At 36.4% G+C, this 19,381-nt stretch overlaps 1 protein-coding gene across 1 annotated transcript; it reads left to right on the plus strand.

The window, feature by feature from the left end:
- Positions 1–969: 969 nt before the first annotated feature.
- LOC149829533 (small nuclear ribonucleoprotein SmD3b-like) lies at positions 970–19,121 on the plus strand. The gene is made up of 5 exons (XM_090016010.1): positions 970–1,217; positions 17,510–17,562; positions 17,636–17,702; positions 17,780–17,836; positions 18,801–19,121. Exons 1-5 carry the CDS (start codon positions 1,059–1,061, stop codon positions 18,867–18,869), a joined length of 405 nt encoding a protein of 134 aa, XP_089872136.1. The 5' UTR covers positions 970–1,058; the 3' UTR covers positions 18,870–19,121.
- The last annotated feature ends 260 nt before the right edge of the window (positions 19,122–19,381 follow it).

Here is a 19,381-nt window from a genome sequence, read left to right on the forward strand (position 1 = left end):
GATATACAAACTTTCTTTTAAACTCAAACCTCGAAACATCGCCAATTTCTGAGTTACTTTGCATAAAAAATTATTAAATTCGCATAATAAATTTGTAAACTTTCTTTTAAACTCGAACCAACAAACTGCGCAAATACCTGAGTTACTTTGCATAAAAAAATAACAACATCGCATAAAAATCTGTGAAATGTCTTTCAAACTCGAATCTCCAAATTGCATAAATACCTGAGTTACTTTGCATAAAAAATTCAGAAATGCATATAAAAAACTGCAAAATTTCTTTTAAACTCGAACTTTCAAACCTCACAAATAGTTGAGTTACCTCACATAAAATATGTGCGAGCGAACTTTCTTTTAAACTCGAACCACCAAACATCGCAGATTTTTTATGCGATACTTGTCAGTTAGAGTTAAAAAAATTGTAAATTTTTTATACGTCGTTATTACATTTTTTATGCGAGGTAACTCAAGTATTTGCAATGTTTATCGGTTCGAGTTAAAAAAAAATCATAATTTTTTTATGTGATATTATTATATTTTTTATATGAGATATTTCAAGTATTTGCAATGTTTATGGGTTTGAGTAAAAAAAAATTTATAGAATTTTTATACGATATTATTATATTTTTTATGCGAAGTAGCTTAAGTATTTATGATATTTGTCAGTTTTTGTTTAAAAGAAAGTTTGCTTGTACTTATTTTATGCAAATTTGACAAAATTTTAATGCATATAACTCAGGTATTTGCATGGTTGAAGTTTTGGATGAAGACAACAGAATTCGTATTTAGGGAAAAATTCACACCGAAGACAATAAGTGCCACGTACGAATAAAAGATTTTGGATACAAATTTGACAATTTTTAAAGGTACTTTAGAAAAAGTACTATTTTTACACATTATAGTTATTTCTTAAAAAAAAAAGGTTTCGGTCCGTAATTTAAGTCTAAATAACGTGAGCTTTCTCTTTTTACTGTCGCCGCAATACTGGGGACAAGGGCTTTGGGAGGAGTTTTCGGTGCTCGCAGGGAAGCAAAGAATAAGGAAGGAAGCAAAGGACGATGAGCAGAAGCTTGGGCATTCCAGTGAAGCTGCTACACGAGGCAGCGGGGCATGTGGTGACGGTGGAGCTGAAGAGCGGAGAGCTGTACAGAGGCTCCATGATCGAGTGCGAGGACAATTGGAACTGCCAACTCGAGAGCATCACCTACACCGCCAAGGTCTCTGTCTCTTCCTTGTTCGTATTTCATCCCTCTTTCTTTACTTTCGTTTCCTTTTCCCTTCTCTCCCTCTCGCCAACTGAACGCGTCAACGATCACTGGTGGTTTCCCGTTCTCCCCCATGGATATCTTTCAAACCATCGTTTTGGGTACTCATGATTTCAAGATTTGTGTTTGTATTATTGTTTGGGGTGTTTGGGTCACCCTACCTATCCAAAGAACGAGGGTTAGGTGGGATTTTGCATTTTGCGACAGCACATAAAATCCCAACCTACCCAATTTCGTGGAAAAATGGATGCAGGAAAAACCACGGCATATTCTTTTAGATGGTGTTTGGATTCCCCCACTTATCCAAGAAAGTGTGATAAGCTGGGAAATTGCATTTTCGTTTATAATGCAATTTTCCAACTCATCGCACATTTCAAGATAAATGGGTCCATCCAAACACTCTATTAGGTTTTGAGAATATGATTTGGGTTCTGTTGATAGTGGGGAGCAGTGTGGGAGTGGAGGGTTGTAGGGATTGATTGAGGGTTGAGGTTGAGGTGGGCGTTTGTGTGATCTTCAGCGTGATTTGGAAATCTACAAAAGGGGGTAAGGTGTACACGATGAATGGGTGTAAAAGAGGAAGAAACGGTTCCGTTGATTCAGTGGTGTGAGTTTGGCGTCAAACGATGCAAAGGTTGATGTTGAAATGGGTATTTAAACGTTATCTTTAGCGTGATGTGGAAATGTACAAATTAGTGGATAGTGGTGTGCGTTTGATGAATGTGTTTCTGTAGATAGAACTGTATCCCACATTTCTGGATAGGTGTGATTGTCCAAACTCCAAAATGCCCCTTTAGGGTGCCTTTGATTCGCAGTACAATCCTTCCGGGGAACACTGCTGTACACACGCAGGTGATGTACTGCGTTTGAATTGTATCCCACACATGTCCAGCACGGGATGGAATACAGCCTCAGCTGTTGACTTTAATGGGACACAAGAGTTGCAACACAAGGGTGCGACTCTTGCGTTCAGAACATTTTCCACTCAGGTTGTCCAAGCTGCAAATGTTCTCCATTTCAAATACACCCTTATGGAAGAATTCAGGCTTAGGATGGGAAATTGGCTTGAATTCGGGCTTGTTTGAGCTTCCTGAATTTGTAATACTCAATCATCTTCAAAAGGAGGATAGTTAACAAATATGCTTGGTTGCATTAGATAACCTCCTGGTTTCACTTGACTAAGTACAAGCAGGTTATAGCCTTATTGAATAATTAAGCAAGATGGGGGCTTGTCTTAACCAAGACAGATTGGAGATATGTTGGTAGAAGAGCTAATTTTGTTGCTATAATAGATGCAATGGTGCACACGTTTACCTTTATCAATATCACCAGGGACAACCAACACAAATAGATTTTTGCAGCTGTTTTTATTTCTTTTGTTTTTCTAATTGTGATAATGTTCATGGAAAGATCATATTTCCACAAGGAAGAGAAGGTAGTTGTTCAAATATGTGCATCAAAGTAATAGTGGCGGATTTCAAAAAAGAAAAAGAAAAAGACATGTTCCATAAAGGAAATCAATTTTGTCCCAGCTGTTTACAACTTTAGGGCAATGTTCCATCTCTTTTGAGCCATTAAACTCATGGGTCTGCTTAGATATCATATCTCCGAATAACTTATACCCCTAGAGATAAATGACTTCTATCATGGACCAAGATGATTGCTTATTCCACCTTTAGCAACATCCATCTCACTTCTCTGTGAAGACAATTCTCAATCCAGGAGTAGTCTATGCCATAGAAGCTGTAGACCAATTCGGGAAAGGCCTCTTCCCTCTATAGAGATACCTTTAAAGAGATCTCATCCTTTTGGAAGTAGATGACCTGTTTGTCATAGCAGCTTCACAGCATAATAAATACAACTTCCTACTAGACTAATTATCCAAGAGGTACGGGTATGCCATTGCCAAGTTCTACGTTGAAAAATCCTATGGAATAAGGGGACTACTTTGAGGAATTGAGCCGCAAACTTTCTCCAGATGAGCCTCTTCCTAAACCAAGAGTTCCACTTGCACCTAATATTAGAACTGGTACCTTACGATGACCCATAATATAGGCAAGGAAAAAGAAGCGAAGACGAGAGGATTGAGGCTGCTGCTTCTATTCCATGATTCCCAACGAGGGAACGTGAGTCAATCCATTGCATTATATAGAAAACAATACAAGTGAGCTTTTCGTATTTGCCCATAACACACTTTACAAGATAAAAATTACAAGGGGTAATAATGGAATAAGGAAACCCAACATAACAAGGAAACCCAATACAATAGGGAACCCAACCAAATAAGGAAACCCAATACAATAGGGAACCCAACACAATAAGGAAATTAGGGTGTAACGTCTGCTATCCTAGATCTGGGTTTCGATTCGGGTCCACCCAGATCCAATATCGCCATCTCTCAATAGCCTCCTTCAAGTTGTACATGGTAATCACCATGGGCAACTTGGACTTAAAATGCCAAAACCTTTGCTTTGTCAAACCCTTGGTTAAGAGATGTGTAATCTGATTTTCTGAACCAATGAATCTGGCCTCAAGTTCACCATTTTCAATTTTGCTTTTGATGAAGTGCTAATTAATTTCTATATGTTTGGTCTTTCCATGATAAACAAGATTCAATGAGATTTTGATGCCACTCTGATTGACACAAAATAAAACCGATCTAAGGACTATCTCGTCTAGTTCATGTAACAGACTTCTTATATATGTCAACTTTAAGGTTTTTGTTGCCATGACTCGATATTCAGCTTTTATGCTTGATCGTGCTATAGCCCATTGTTTATGATCGAACTAAGAAACTAGATTAAAATATATTACCTCTAACAAATATACAATAACCTAAAATTGATCTCTCATTTGGTTCCTCTGCCCAGTCAGCTTTCGAATAGGCCATCACTATGAGAAGATCTTTCCTATGTTCTCTTTTCTTATAGAACAAACCATCCCTCAGGGTACCTTTTAAATATCTAAGAATTTGCGTCACTGCTTCTATATGGGTAGTTATTGGTTGATGCATGAATTGCGATACTTGGTTCACTGCTTAGTTGTCAAAAGCTATGCCTAGGCCGAGGGCCATTGCCTAGGCTTATGGGTCTAGGCGATAGGGTCCTGTTTTTTTACCTAGGCTGCCTAGCAGTGCCTAGGCTTTTCCTGCCTAAGTTGTAGGGACATAGTTGCCATGTTTTAATTTTTTTTTGTCTCTTTTCTTTCTTTTTTTCTTTTTCTTCTTCCTCCTGCCCCAAATGCTTTCCTTTTTTATTCTCTCATTTTCTTCTTTTATTTTTCTTTTTTACCTTATTTTTTTTCTTCTTCCTCCACCTTTCACCCCTCTGCTTAGTTGTCAAAGGCACTTCGCTTAGGCAGCCTAGTCGAGGTAGTCTCTTGGTCTGATGCGCAGTTGCACGCACACATATATATATATAATTATATATATTAACATATCACAAACATATTTTATAAATTTGCAATATTCTGAGTTTATATATATATATATACTTAATTCATATATAATCTATAAGCATATGAGTTATCTATTTGATTGTTTTTATGTAATATAATTGCTTTACAGTGTTTGACAACATATTATTTGTTTATTGCTTATTGTTGATTGATTTTATGTTGTATGCATGTTTGTTATTAATTTTAGTAGTTTGTTTACATATTTGGTATGTTTTTTATTTTTTATTTATTTAGGGTACCACCTAGTCCACTTAGGCCTTGCCTAGTATTTTTAGGGGCTCACCGCCTAAGCTTCGCCTAGCACCTTTGACAACTAAAGTTCACTGCATACACAACATCTGGTCTTGTGAAGGTTGATCAGATTTCTTGTTTAAGGTTTTCACAAGAACACACAAGAGGAGAAGTTCTCTATTTCATTCAATATTCTTTAAAATGAGAGTCCCACCTTTTTTATGTTGATCGATCCTCTCAATGATACAAAGAAAAGGAAACAATAAAGAAAACATATATTGAAATGTACAAAAGAATGTTTATAGGGGGTAGTATAAGAACTGTAAGACACTTATATTACATAAGTCTCAACACTTGGGATGATATAACAGAATCATTCCGAGTTTGGAAAGGAAAAAATTGACATGCAAAGGAGAAAGACTTCGTAAACACATTTGTAATCTGATTCTTTGAGCTCACATGCTCTAAAACAATAATTTTTTCTTCCTAAGCCCTCCTTGTATAATGACAATCTATTTCAATGTGTTTGGTTTGCTCATGAAATTCAGGATTCTTTGCAATATGAATAGCACTCATATTGTCACAATATAACTGAGTCTTGTCCACACTGAAGATTCTCAACTTATCCAATAACCATTGTATCCAAATAACCTCAGCAGTGACTTGAGCCATTGCTCTGCATTACGCTTTTGTTGTGGATAAAGCAATCCTCTCTTGTTTCTTGCTTTTTCATGAAATCAAGGAGCTTCCAAGAAAAATACTGAAGCCAACAGTGGAGAGCCTATCCTAAGTAGAGCCTCCAAAATCAACATCACAAAAGGCTCTTAACACTGTGTCGGATAAGGATGAGAAGAATATACCATAGTGCATTGAGTCTTTCACATGCTTGATGATCTTGAGTGCAATGATGGAGTGAACTGTCCTAAGAGCTCATAAATTGACTGACTACATGAACTGCATAGGTGATATTTGGCCGGGATGTGGTCAAGTATATGAGACTTCTAACTAATTGTCTGTAGTATATACTACAGGATCTTCTAACTCAACACCATCTGTGACTCTTTATCTTTAAATTTGCTTTTATAGGAGAATTGACTCTTTTTGAGTCGTCCTCCAGTCTCGCCTTCACCACTAAATATGTAGCATACTTATGTTGAGACAAGTACAATCCCCTTGGTGTGTATGCTATCTCTAGCCCAAGAAAATATTTCAAACGTCCCAATTCTTTCATCTCAAACATGCTGGCCAACTTCTTGGTCTCCTTAACTTTTTTCATGTCATCTCTCGTGAGTATCATATCATCTACATAAAGATGTAATATGCATTTTCTAAGCATAGAGGACGATACAAACAGGGCGGGGTCATGATGGCTCTACTCAAAACAAGTGATTTTATTGCTGAACTAAACTTTTAAAACCAGGCTCTGCGAAGTCTACAAGCCTTACCTTCTGGATTTGAATATCCCTGTGGTAGTTCTATATACACTTCCTCTTCCTGGTCTCTATTAAAGAATGCATTCTTGACATCTAATTACCACAGATTCTACTGTTGTACTACAACCACAACAAGCAATATACGAATAGTTGTTATATGAGCTACATGAGAAAAGGTTTCTGTAAAATCAATTTCAAACTGTTGACTATAGCCCTTAGCTATTAATCTTGCCTTATATCTCTCAATTGACTTATCTCTCTTGGTCTTTATCTTATAAACCCACTTGCTCCCAACGATATTTTTCTTTGGTAGAAGTTTTACCAATTCCTAGGCTCAACATAAGAGTAAACTCATTTCTTCAGTCATAGCTCTTTGTCACTGCTCTTTTCCTACTACCTCTACATAAGGCTTAGGCTCAACATGAGAATAATTTAATGCTAAAAATGCATGATGTTGAGAAGAGAAAGACTCATAGGATACAAAACGAGAAGGAAGAATTGAAGTTCTGGCGCTTCTACATACCTGATGAGGATTACGGAAGGAAGATGAAGACTCTAAATTTTGGTGGCCAGATTTAGCAGACAAAAGAATATGATCAAAATTGACTTCTTCTCTTCTCAGGCTGTTCCTCCACATGATCTAGAAAAGGAATTTCAACCACATTTTCATGTCTTCTGTCCAAACCGTCTCTCTCTAAGCTAAACCTACTCTCCTTGAATCTCTACCCTTTCATTCACATCTTCCTTTTCGCCAAAATGAACCAAAAAAAGACAAGTCAGTCTTATTTATTTTCTTTTCTCCATTTTGGCTGAAATATAACATATCCTCATGAAAGACATGTCAGAATACCACACCTTTCCAACATATTATTTTCTTACTTATTTCTGCTTTTTGAAATGTTTATAAAAAATTTTATTGCTGAGATTTTCTGAGGATTTTTCTGAGATTTATCAATCAAACCTTTATTATCGCTAGATTTGCCTTGTTGAGATCGATATTTGGTTTGTAAATGCAATATGGTAGAGAAAATTATTTTTTTTCACTTTTTCTGTAGGTCTAAGGCTGGACAATTGGCCGAGCGGCCCGTGGCCTGCCCTAAACTGGTTGAGCTTGGGGACTAGTTTTCGGAAGAAGGCCCGACCCGACCTGACAAAATCTTGAGTCGGGTCGGGCCAGCCCACAGGCTTTATATAACCTAACCAGGTTTTCCCCGTCATCCAAACAGGGCCTAAGTGTTTTTTCAAGGGCTTAATAAATCAACAGCTCATAATGTACCCAAATTTCATGACTCAAAAGGTTATATTTTTACATCGGGAAAGATGATCCAGAGCACGATCCTAGCAAACAAACCATGTTGCACACATCTATGAGATCAGGTTAAGTGGATACAACTTGCACATATGATTTGCCAACAACATTGTTCACGCAACAGACAACATATATATATATAATCAATAGAATATGTGAACTAGAAATATGGACATTTCCAACACTTTTTTTGCAAATCCAACCATGTGGATGTGCTTAGCATGGTGAATTTGTTAGGAATCAACCATTGGATTGTGTATTTTTGATGAAAAAATGTGATTTTTGAATGCTTGAATATTTACAAAGATTATGAGCCATTGATTTTAAAGCCTTAAAAAAATCTCGTTTATGCATCAAAATCAGATGATTCAAGAGCGCGTTCTTATAAAACCAATTATGTAGATCACATCCGTACAGTTAGATTCAAGAGAAAGAACAAAAATACCATGAAAATACACATCAGTTCTCATATTTCCAGTTCTCATAATCTAGTGACTATAAATATATATATAAAGAGAGAGAGAGAGAGAGTATTGTCGGATGGCCATCAAACGAAGGCTAGGTGAAATCGGACAGCTAGAGTTAAGGGTATTTAAACTCTCTCGTTCCCACTCCCTCTCTTCTCCTCCCTCCTTGCTGAGGAGCCCGATGCCAGAGCTCCATTGGCGGAGCACAGCCTGACCAGAGCTCCTCGCTTCCCATGCTATGTGTCCTTCCCTTCTCTGCGAGAATCAACCGATGTTGAAACCTCTCGTTTGTCAGCTGGACTGACCTTCGCTCTGCCCTCCTGCGTCTCTCTCCCCCTCCCATTCTCTCTTTGTCGAAACCCCCATCAAAGCCCACCCCTCCCACTCTGTTGGATTGAATAAGGGTGTTCTCATCGGAGCACGCACCCACTGCTCTCCTCCTCCCATTCTGCCTCTGCAAGAAACAAATAACACTGGCTGTCTGATTTCACTTATAATTGGTCAGACAGCCTTCGTTTGATGGCTGTTTGACACTAAGGCCGTCCGACAATACACTGTTCGATATATATATATATATATATATATATATATATATATATATATATATATATATATATATATATATATATATATATATATATATATATATATATATATGGGTCTATGCTAAACCATGTGCTAAATGGATTTTTCGGGCTTTTTTCAATTTATTTTTAAATTCTGACCGTACAGATGTGATCTATTTTCTTGATTTTAGAGGGATCAGCTCTTGAAGCGTTTGATTCAAACACATGGGTGGGTTTTTATAAAGTTTGAAAAATCAACGGTCTAAAATCTTTGTAAATTTTTTAGGCTCCAAACATCATTCTTTTGATCGAAAATACATGATCCAGGTGTGGATTCTTAGTAAATCGACCATGCCCAACACATTTATGGGGCCGGCTATGTCACATGGGTGCGGGTGCGGGTGCGACACGGGTGCGGCGCAATTTCAAAAATTTTGGACACGGGGACTCGGCTATATATATATTAAAAATAAAATAATATATATATATATATATATATATATATATAAGACTCAGTCAAAGTTGTGCCCATTAGGGGACAGGTGATGAGTTGTGAAGGCATTCTGTGCACTTTCTTCATACAGGAATAATTCACTTTTGGGCACTTTCTTCATACACTGTAATAATTCACTTTCTTCATACAGGAAAAAACCACAAAAACTTGAGTTGTGCCCATTCTGTACTTAAAACTTGAAAGTGTACAGGTTTTTTAGTTGTGATGGGTTTTTTTCCTTACAGCTGTAGCCTAGAAAATTAAAAAAAAAAAAAAATTCAAAAAAAAAAATTTCCAAAAGATGAACCAAAATGACCCTGGGTGCGTTGACCGCACCCAGGGTTGGGTTGACCGAGTCCGAGCCGCACCCGTGTCCGCACCCGTGTCGGTGCGTGTCGACGCGGGTGCGGCGACCTTGGAGCCGAGTCCGTGTGACATAGGGGGCCGGAACCCGCATAAAAAGCACCAGAGAAAGCCTGAAAAACCCATTTACGGACCCATTTTCCTATATATATATATATATATATATATATATAGAGAGAGAGAGAGAGAGAGAGAGGGGGGGGGGAATTCTGCTGCCCCTTTTTTCGTTAGGTCATCGTTAGGACCCTCCAAAAATCATAGTTTTATGTGTTTTGTGCTAGATCTGAACTATCAGATGTGTTTATCATTGTTTATTAATAGAAAACTTGTTTTTGATTAAGCATCTTTATGTTCAAATGTGTCTTTTAAAGAGGTAAACAAATCAATGGTTAATATTGAACTAACATTTGATAATAAAATATTCACATTTTGAAATCTTGATAAATAAGCAATCATAAACACATCTAGCAACTCAAATCTAGCATAAAACACTTAAAACCATGATTTTTAGAGGGTGCTAACAGTGACCTAACGAAAAAGGGGGCAGCACAATCCCCAATATATATATATATATATATATATATATATATATATATATATATATAAGTGGTAGCTGCCTACCATTCTTTGTGTCTGACGCAAAAATGCCTTTAGTGCACTTTTGAGGCATCACTAAAGGCTTCAACAACGCTTTAGAACTAAAAGCTTCAACGACTTTTTTATCTTTAGTGCCATTTCAAAAGTGCCGCTAAAAGCCTTTTTATACACAGAGCGTCCATTTCCGTTAGGCACAAAGAGTGTCAAACAACTACCACTTTTTGTATATATATAGGGAAGGGGCACCGTCCAACCAAAAGGTCTAAAATCTACAATCGATGATAATCAATGACATTTCTTCTCTAACGATAGAGTTTTTCATTGATCAGACTTTACATATTAGATTTTTATCATTCATTTAGTGAGCAACATGTTTTGGATTATTTGTTTTCGATGTCTAGATGCATTTTTGAAAGCGCTATCGGCCCACAATACTTTGTATTGTAAAGTTTTGTTGTGAGCCGTCGATTTTTCATGTTTCGAAAAACATGTCTATATGTCGTAAAGCATATTTTTTACTAAATAAACTATAAAGAACAAATATATGAGGTCTGATCGATGAGATTCTCAAGCGTTGGAGAAGGGGAGCCGTCCGATCGTCGTTGGTTGTAGATTTTGGAGATTTCTTTTGGTTGGACGGTCTCCCCTCTCTCTGTATAAAGAAAAATATCCAAAATCTACAACCAACAACGATCGAACGACTCCCCTTCTCCAATACTTGATCACCTCATCGATCAGACCTCATGTATTTGTTCTTTATAGTTTATTTAGTAAGAAATATGCTTTACGACATATAGACATGTTTTTCGAAACGTGAACAATCGATGACTCACAATCTATGTCACATGGGTGCGGGTGCAGGGGTGCGACACTTTCAAAAACCTTGGGTGCGGAGGTGCGGCAGGGGCAAAAATGTAAATATATATATATATATATATATATATATATATATAGAGAGAGAGAGAGAGAGAGAGAGAGAGAGAGAGAGAGAGAGAGAGAGAGAGAGAGAGAAGGGGGGTCCCCCCCCCCCCCCCTCGGCGCGGGTCCCGCTGAAAGTGCCAGGGGGGGCCGCCCCTGGCCGGGGGTTATAGGGGGCAGCCCCCCCCCCCCCAAGATTTTTTTTAAAATTCCGCAGCCCATTTTATAGGGCAATTTAAAAAAAAAATCCAAAAAATGGATCGAAATGACCTTGGGTGCGGTCAATGCACCCAGGGACGGGTTGACCGCACCCACGTCGAGTCGCATTGACGCGGGTGCGGCACCCTGCTAGCCGAATCCCTGTTACATAGCTGACAATAAAACTTTACAATACAAAGTATTGTGGGCCGATGGTGCTTTCAAAAACGCATCTAGACATAGAAAATAAATAATCCAAAACATGTCACTCACTAAATGAATGATAAAAATCCAATATGTAAAGTTCTATCAATGAACAACTCGATCCTTAGAAAAGGAATGCTGTTGATTATCATCAATTGTAGATTTTAGAGATTCTTTTGGTTGGACGGTGCCCCTTCCCTATATATATATTATATATATATATACAAAAAGTGGTAGTTGTCTGTTATGTGTAACAAAAATAGACGCTCTGTGTATAAAAGGGCTTTTAGCGACACTTTTGAAGTGCCACTAAAGATTAAAAAAGTTGTTGAAGCTTTTAGTGATTCTTCAAAGGCGCCGCTGAAGCCTTTAGTGATGCTTCAAAAGCATACTAAAGGCCTTTTTATACACAGGCGGCACGTATAGTGTCTAGTATGGGCGCAATGGACGCTCAATGCACGTCCATTTGCGTTAGGCACAAAGAGTGGTAGGCAGCTACCACTCACTATATATATATATATATATATATATATATATATATATATATATATATATATATATATAGAGAGAGAGAGAGAGAGAGAGAGAGAGAGAGAGAGAGAGAGAGGTGCAAAATTGATACGTGCTAAATGGATTTTTCTGCCCTTCTAGTGTTTTTTCGCAGTTCTGGCCCCATAAATGTGTTGGGCACGGTCGATTTATCATGTGTTTTCAATGAAAAAAATGATATTTGGAGCCTCAAAAATTTACAAAGACTTTGGACCGTTGATTTTTTGAACCTTATAAAAACCCAACCATGTGTCGGAATCGAACACTTCAAGAGCTGATCCCTATAAAATCAAGTACATAGATCACATTTGTACGATCAAAATTTAAAAATAAAATGAAAAAACTCTGAAAAACTCATTTAGCATGTATCATTTAGCACCTACCCATTAGTCTCTCTCTCTACCCCTTTTTCGTTGGGTCCCGTTAGGAACCCTATAAAAATCATACTTTCAAGTATTTTTTGCTCGATCTGAACCATTAGATGTGTTTATTCTTTGCTTATTTATTGAAAAAAGCTTTCTTTCAATTTGATTTGATTTAAAAAATGTAAATAATTTATCATCAAATTTTAGTATAATATCAACCACTGATATTTTTACCTATTTAAAATACACATCTGAGCATACAAAATCTTAATCACATACATGCTCCCTATTGAGTAAACAATGATAAACCATTGTCATAGATATCGGCGGTATTTTCAAAATATCATGATATTATCACTGTTTTTTTAGTAAACGATAATATAGGTAAAATATCATGATATTTGGAAGATAGTGCCAATTTGATAATATTGTGATATTATCACCAAGGTTGTGAGTATCGTATCATAACCTGTATCGGCCAGGCCCAAAATAAGATACATATCATATTGTAAAAAATCATAAATTTTGAAAAAAAATTCTAAAAAACCAGAAAAATATCAAAAATTCAAAAAAATCATAACACATGAAACAATGATGAAATGCACAAGATGCAACCATAAATTGATTTTCACTCATTACTCGAGTGCCCCACTGCCATGTCGGATCATTTGATGTCATTTTTCTAAAAAAAACTCAATAAGAAGCAAATAATAGGGGTTTTTACCTCATCCCACTTCCTTGATTGAAAAAATAATGTAAATGCGCTCTTGATGAAATCACAAAAGCCATCTTCCTTGCGCACGGATCGGCCTCCAAATCTCTCTCACGACTCTTAGGGTGCGTGGATACCTCTGTAATGGCATCTACACAAATGAGGGAATCAACCCTCAAGAATTTTGTAAAACTTGAAAAGAAAAAATTACAATCTGGACATTTTTAAAGTGCGTCGAAGGTACGATACAAGCTTGTATCATATGATACAAATACAATGCACACTCGTATCACGATACGATCATATCGTTTTTTCTAAAAGTAACAATATTGTGATAATCAAATATAGACAACATTGATTATCACAATATTATCACCATATTATCAATTATTTTTACTGTTTTTATTTCTTTTTTAAATCTTAAATATGCTTTTCTTTTCTTTTTGCATTTTTACTTATTTCTTTTATTATATATGTATTTTTTGTATAAACATAATATTTTCTTATTTTTGTTATTTTTTAAGTCCTAAGATTTATCACCAAACCTATAAAATCTTGAGAAATAGCCTTATTGAGATATCACCGATACTGATATTTGTGTCTACATGATAAATACATCTGTGGGACCTACCAAAAAAAGGGGTAGGGACCATCCCTTCTCTCTCTCTCTATCTTTCTCTCTTTATATATATAGTCACTAGAATATGAGAATGTGAACCGTGGTTTTCATGGATTTTTGTTCTTTCCTCTTAAAATCTAACCCTGCGAATGTGATCTACGGACCAGCTCTTGAATCATCCGATTATGATGCACAAACAAGATTTTTTATGGCTTTAAAATCAACGGCTCATAATCTTCATAAATATTCAAGCATTCAAAAATTGTATTTTTTCATCGAAAATACACAATCCAACAGTTGATTCCTAGAAAATTCACCATGCCGAACACATCTACTTGGTTGGATTTGTAAAAAATGTGTTGGAAATGCCCAGTTCACATAGTACCCATATTTTAGTCACTATGTTTATGAGAATTACCATGTGAACTGGGCATTGAGTATTTCCAACACTTTTTAGCAAATCCAACCATGTAGATGTGTTCAGAATGATGAATTTGCTAAGAATCAACTGTTGGAACGTGTATTTTTATGAAAAAATATGATTTTTGGATGCTTGAATATTTATAAAGACTATGAGCCATTGATTTTAAAGCCTTAAAAAATCTTGTTTATGCATCATAATCGGATGATTCAAGAGTTAGTCCTTGTAAAACCAAGCATGTAGATCACATTCCTATGGCTAGATTTAAGAGAGGCAAAAAAAAAAATCATGAAAATCGCGGTTCACACTGTAGTGTGTGTGTGTGTGTATATATTACACACGAAAACCCGTATCTTTGAATGGGTTTTTGTCAAATTTGGGTCGGATGGGCATCCAAAAAAATTGAATTATTGACCTTTAGCGACACTTCTTGACTGCTGCTAAAACCCCCAAAAAGAAAAAAAAACTGCGCTACTGATCGCGCATGCGATCAGTGGCACACAAGTGTCCGAAATTATTCAGATACTTTACCCATTTGATGATACAGATTGCTCATATATATATATATATATCATTTGCTACCCTCATGAGTAATGAACCCCCTAGTTGGAACTCATAGGAGAAGGTTCTTTTGGCCAAATCTGACATCATGGATGTGTTCTGCATGGTCAAAATAGTAGGAATCAACCCTCAGATCATAGTTTTTAACGTAAAAAATATGTTTTTTTGAGGTTTGAAAATTTGGTACATTGTAGGCCGTTGATTTTTCAACCCTTATAAAATCTGACATATACATCTGTAAAACATGATCCGAAGGTCAGTTTCTACTAAACTTAATTATGTAGATCACATCTGGAGGGCAAGATGTGCAGAAAAATTTAAAAAACAAAAATATTGCATTTTTTTCACTAGAGGGTTCCTTACTCATGAGGGTAACAAACATTACCCTTATATATATATATATATATATATATATATATATATATGAAAGAATTTAATTATGAACAATCATCTGATTGTTATTATACAAAAAGTGGATCTGTTGCTTAACCTATAAAAACTCTCTGAAGTGCTTGTAGTTAGATACAAGGGTAACTAAGATCTCTCTTTGGTGAACAACAGGAGGAAGAAAAATTTTGATGATTGTGTATTGTATGGTTGAGTTGTGATGATTGATTAAGCAACCAGTTAGGCCTTACAGCATATGTCTCTTTCGGCCAATCTTTCTTTTGATTAGTGCCTTCAAGATGATAGTAAATTCTGTCATCTCAACAAGAGCCAATCAGCCTTTTGAGTTTTGACTAGTATCCTTACTGACGGAAAGGGCATAAATTCTGTCAAATCATCAAATCAACATGCTCTTCTCTTTGGAGGTGAAATTCAAGAGTGGAATACTGCAGATGAAGTAACATATTCCTTTCAATGAAAGCGACTAGTGAACCTTTGATATTGCTAACTGAGAGTTTTTGATATTTTGAATGGAGGGGATGGGCTATGGTGCTGTGTAAGTGGATTAGGAAGTTTTCTGTTCAACAAATATAGTGGTCCCAAGCAGTGGTTAATCTGGCTGGACAATATCCATATTCAAGGGATTAAGGCAATAGGATCCTCTATCCCCTTTACGTTTTGACATTAACAATGAGGGCCTTTGTTGGTTTGATCTTTATTAAAGTAACTACCCTTTTGAGCATCCCACCATTGATAGATATGAAATTTGCGGATAATGTTATACTTTTAGTTGAGATAACCCAACTGTGGCCCTGTGTCTGATCATGCAAATCTTTTCTATCCTTCAGGCTTGGAAGTTAATGAGCATAAATCATAGCCACATGCCCACAGATATAGGCGATATTTTGAAAATATCAGATATTTATAGTTATCATGATATTATCACAATAATATCATGATAATATCTTCACTACCACTATTAGGTAATATTTGTGATTTGCTAAGTCTAGAAGATCTAGTCTAATGCAATGCTTAAGACCAAATTGTTGTTTGTCTGTCTATGTTCTTTCTATCATATTAAGGATTCTTTGCTTAATCTATATTTTTTCCAATTTTTTCTGAATTTTGTTTTATCTTTTAAATTCCTTGATTTTCTTGATATTTGTTGAAAAACATATAAAATCCTGAGATTTGCCTCACCTAGATATGGCCGAGACCGATATCCAAAAATCTTGACTCGGTTCCCCACTAATCCAGCATTTCTCACTTTGAAATGGTCCAAATGAACCTTAGATTCTCTATCTCACTGTGGGTTTTCTTTTTCGACCATGATTTCTTTCCTTCAGATTTTTGGGAAAAATTAATGGGATCTTGAAGATCATTATTATTGAAATGATAGAAAATCACATCTTTATTGAGAGTTTGAGATTAATTTTTAAAAGAATTTGTGTAAAATCCTTCTTGCCCCTAAGTCTAGGGATGCCCTTTTCTAGGTCAGGAAATCTTATCACAAGACTGATGATTTTGGGACAACTCTTTGATCTATAGACCTTGCGTGTGTGTGTGCACAATTAGTTTGCCAATAGTTTTTTGTCAAGCATGGTTTATCTAGTATCCATTGTTTCACATTCCCAAGCAGGTAAAAAATATACTGGCGAAGATTTTATTTAAATTCTTATGAAATGATCAACAGTCATATAAGTGGCAGTCGGTCTCTTGGAGATTAGTCTTCCTCCCTACCAGATTATGTAGCCTTGGGATTAGAAGAGTGGGTCTCATGAAGAGGGGGGTTTCACGGTTAATATCCTTCCAAATCAGAGTGAGTGTTGTTGTTCAAGATAGACAGATAGTGGTCTCTACTCTTCAGAAATAAGTACTTAGTGGAATTGCCTGAAATATGTACCTCTTCTTCTGATTGGCATAATGGCTTTGGAATTTGGAAAGGTTAGACAAAGGTTTTACAGACGTTTTAACGAGAGATTAAGCCTGAAGATAGGTCAACATTCTAGTGGGACATTTGGATAAATGATGAACCTTTAAATCAGCTGTCTCAGCCAGTAAGGATGCCGAGGTGTTCGTCTTGGAGTTAATGTATCATTACTCTTTCCAAATGAACCTTTTTAGTGCTTCTATTTTTTTATGGAGCAATTTTTGTGCAAGTTCTGTACCTAAAAACTAAAATTGGGCATTTTACTTAGTGGCAATAATTAATACTAGGTTGTGTTAAAATTGGCATATCTTCTACTTCAGATCTATTGTGACTCTTTGATATGAAGCAAATCAACCTCAAATTTTCATCTGCTGTCTATAAACAGAGAAACTTCATCTGAACTAATTACCCTTTTCATGAAAATATTCATTGTATCTTCTGCTGAATGTTTGCTTTTACTGGCAGGATGGAAGGGTGTCACAGTTGGAGCATGTTTTCATCCGTGGTAGCAAAGTCAGGTTGATTTCTTAGTATTTGATGCTATATTTCATTGTACTAATAATAGAGGTCTCATAGAGTGAATTTATTCAGGTTCATGGTCATACCTGATATGCTGAAGAATGCTCCAATGTTCAAGCGTCTTGATGCAAGAATCAGGGTACGGATAAAACTGCTTGTTCCCTATCCACTTGATTCTTGTTTAATTGGTTCACTGATTATTTGAATTTATTGCAGGGCAAGGGCTCTTCTTTGGGAGTTGGTCGTGGCCGTGCTGTTGCAATGCGTGCACGAGTAAGTCTCATAATATTTCAGTAATTGTCGATTAACTGCATCTTTTGATGCAGCTCTGTGGTTATCATTTATGATGATTGATGTCCTTTTTTTGGGAGGAATTACCCTTGTTCAAACTAAAGAAAACTTTCACCAAAAGTTGTGTTTCAGTTTATATTTGTGAGGACCAGTCCCTACTGGTAAAAATCTGTCTTATGCTTTATTTATCCGGTCATATATTTCTCAGTGAGTAGCCTCAAGTGTCTCTAACCCATTCACATACTCAAGATCATGAGAAACGATGTTGTCCAGATTAGGCTATTTCTTCTCTGAATTAGATTCCCTACCAATGTCTGCTGCTGGTGTCCAATATGCACACTTTTTGCCATCTCCACCATTGGTGAATAGGAAAAGTCTGCTCACAACTCTTTAAGGTTGCAAAATAAACAGAAACACTAGGACTTGGTAGCTCAAACTGCATGTTGACATATCTCTGAATCGAAACCAGAATTTGGTTTTTAATTGGACTAAATGCATAGGCTCATACAGTTTTTCTGATTTAATATGTGCGTCCAACTTGGTGATTTGAAGGATCTTAAGAAAAGATTTCAGAGTTCGACTCTTGTAAGGTGTTGAGAATTTAGTGTGTTGAAAAGTTAATTTCTTCCAGTTTGTTCATGTTGTAAGTAGTTGGCCATACTGCAGCTTCATTTTTTTATTCGTGGATTCTCTCAAAACTATCTGCTTTTTATGGTTTTATGCAACCACACTTGAGAGTGCATCCAATGAAAGCCGCAAGATTATTGGAATATGATGGTTATTGTGATAGACTCGGGTGAATTTTGAGAGGGGGATGATTTTTCGCTCTTGCTCGTTATTCGAATCTTTTAGGATCTAACAACGTCTGTGTTCTGCTTCTTGGATGTCACAAGGTTGATTGGGCTTGTAAAATGTAGACGCTGATGACTTCTTTGGTTTTTTGCAGGCCCAGGCTGCAGGTCGCGGAGCCCCTGCTCCTCTTGGAAGAGGTGTTGCACCACCAGTGAGGAGGTAGCCGCTCATAACGAACCCTAGTTCTGTCACGAATTTGGGGTGTGATATGGTTTGGTTGTAACAATCTGCTCATCCATGATCAGAAAAGCGGGCATGTTTTTAATTTTAGACAGTTACGTACTGTTTTCTCTGGCATTATTGTCTTTTTAGTGCGAAAGCTCCGTGTTCTGACATCAGTATTGTAGATCAATGTTATGAAAATCAGTAACTAAACCACATTGTTTTTCTGCGGGGAGTCGGCCGATTCAGAATTGAATCAAATAATTTTGAATAGGCCTTTTTACATTTTTTATGTTTTAAAAAAATCGTTCAAAAATCATAGAAAATGAAAAATGAGGAAAATTATGAAAATGCAGATATAAAGTAAATGATTACTTACAGGGTCCCGTCCAACCAATTCTAAAATATGCATTTAATGTTTAAACAATCAAACCCCTGATAAATATTATTAATTATTTTAAAACCTAAAAAATAAAAAGAAACTGGTTTAGCTGATCGGTGAAGAACAGGTTC

The sequence above is a fragment of the Nuphar pumila genome, chromosome 8, assembly GCF_984573655.1.
Source record: "Nuphar pumila chromosome 8, dmNupPumi1.hap1.1, whole genome shotgun sequence".
Classification (NCBI taxonomy): Eukaryota; Viridiplantae; Streptophyta; class Magnoliopsida; order Nymphaeales; family Nymphaeaceae; genus Nuphar; species Nuphar pumila.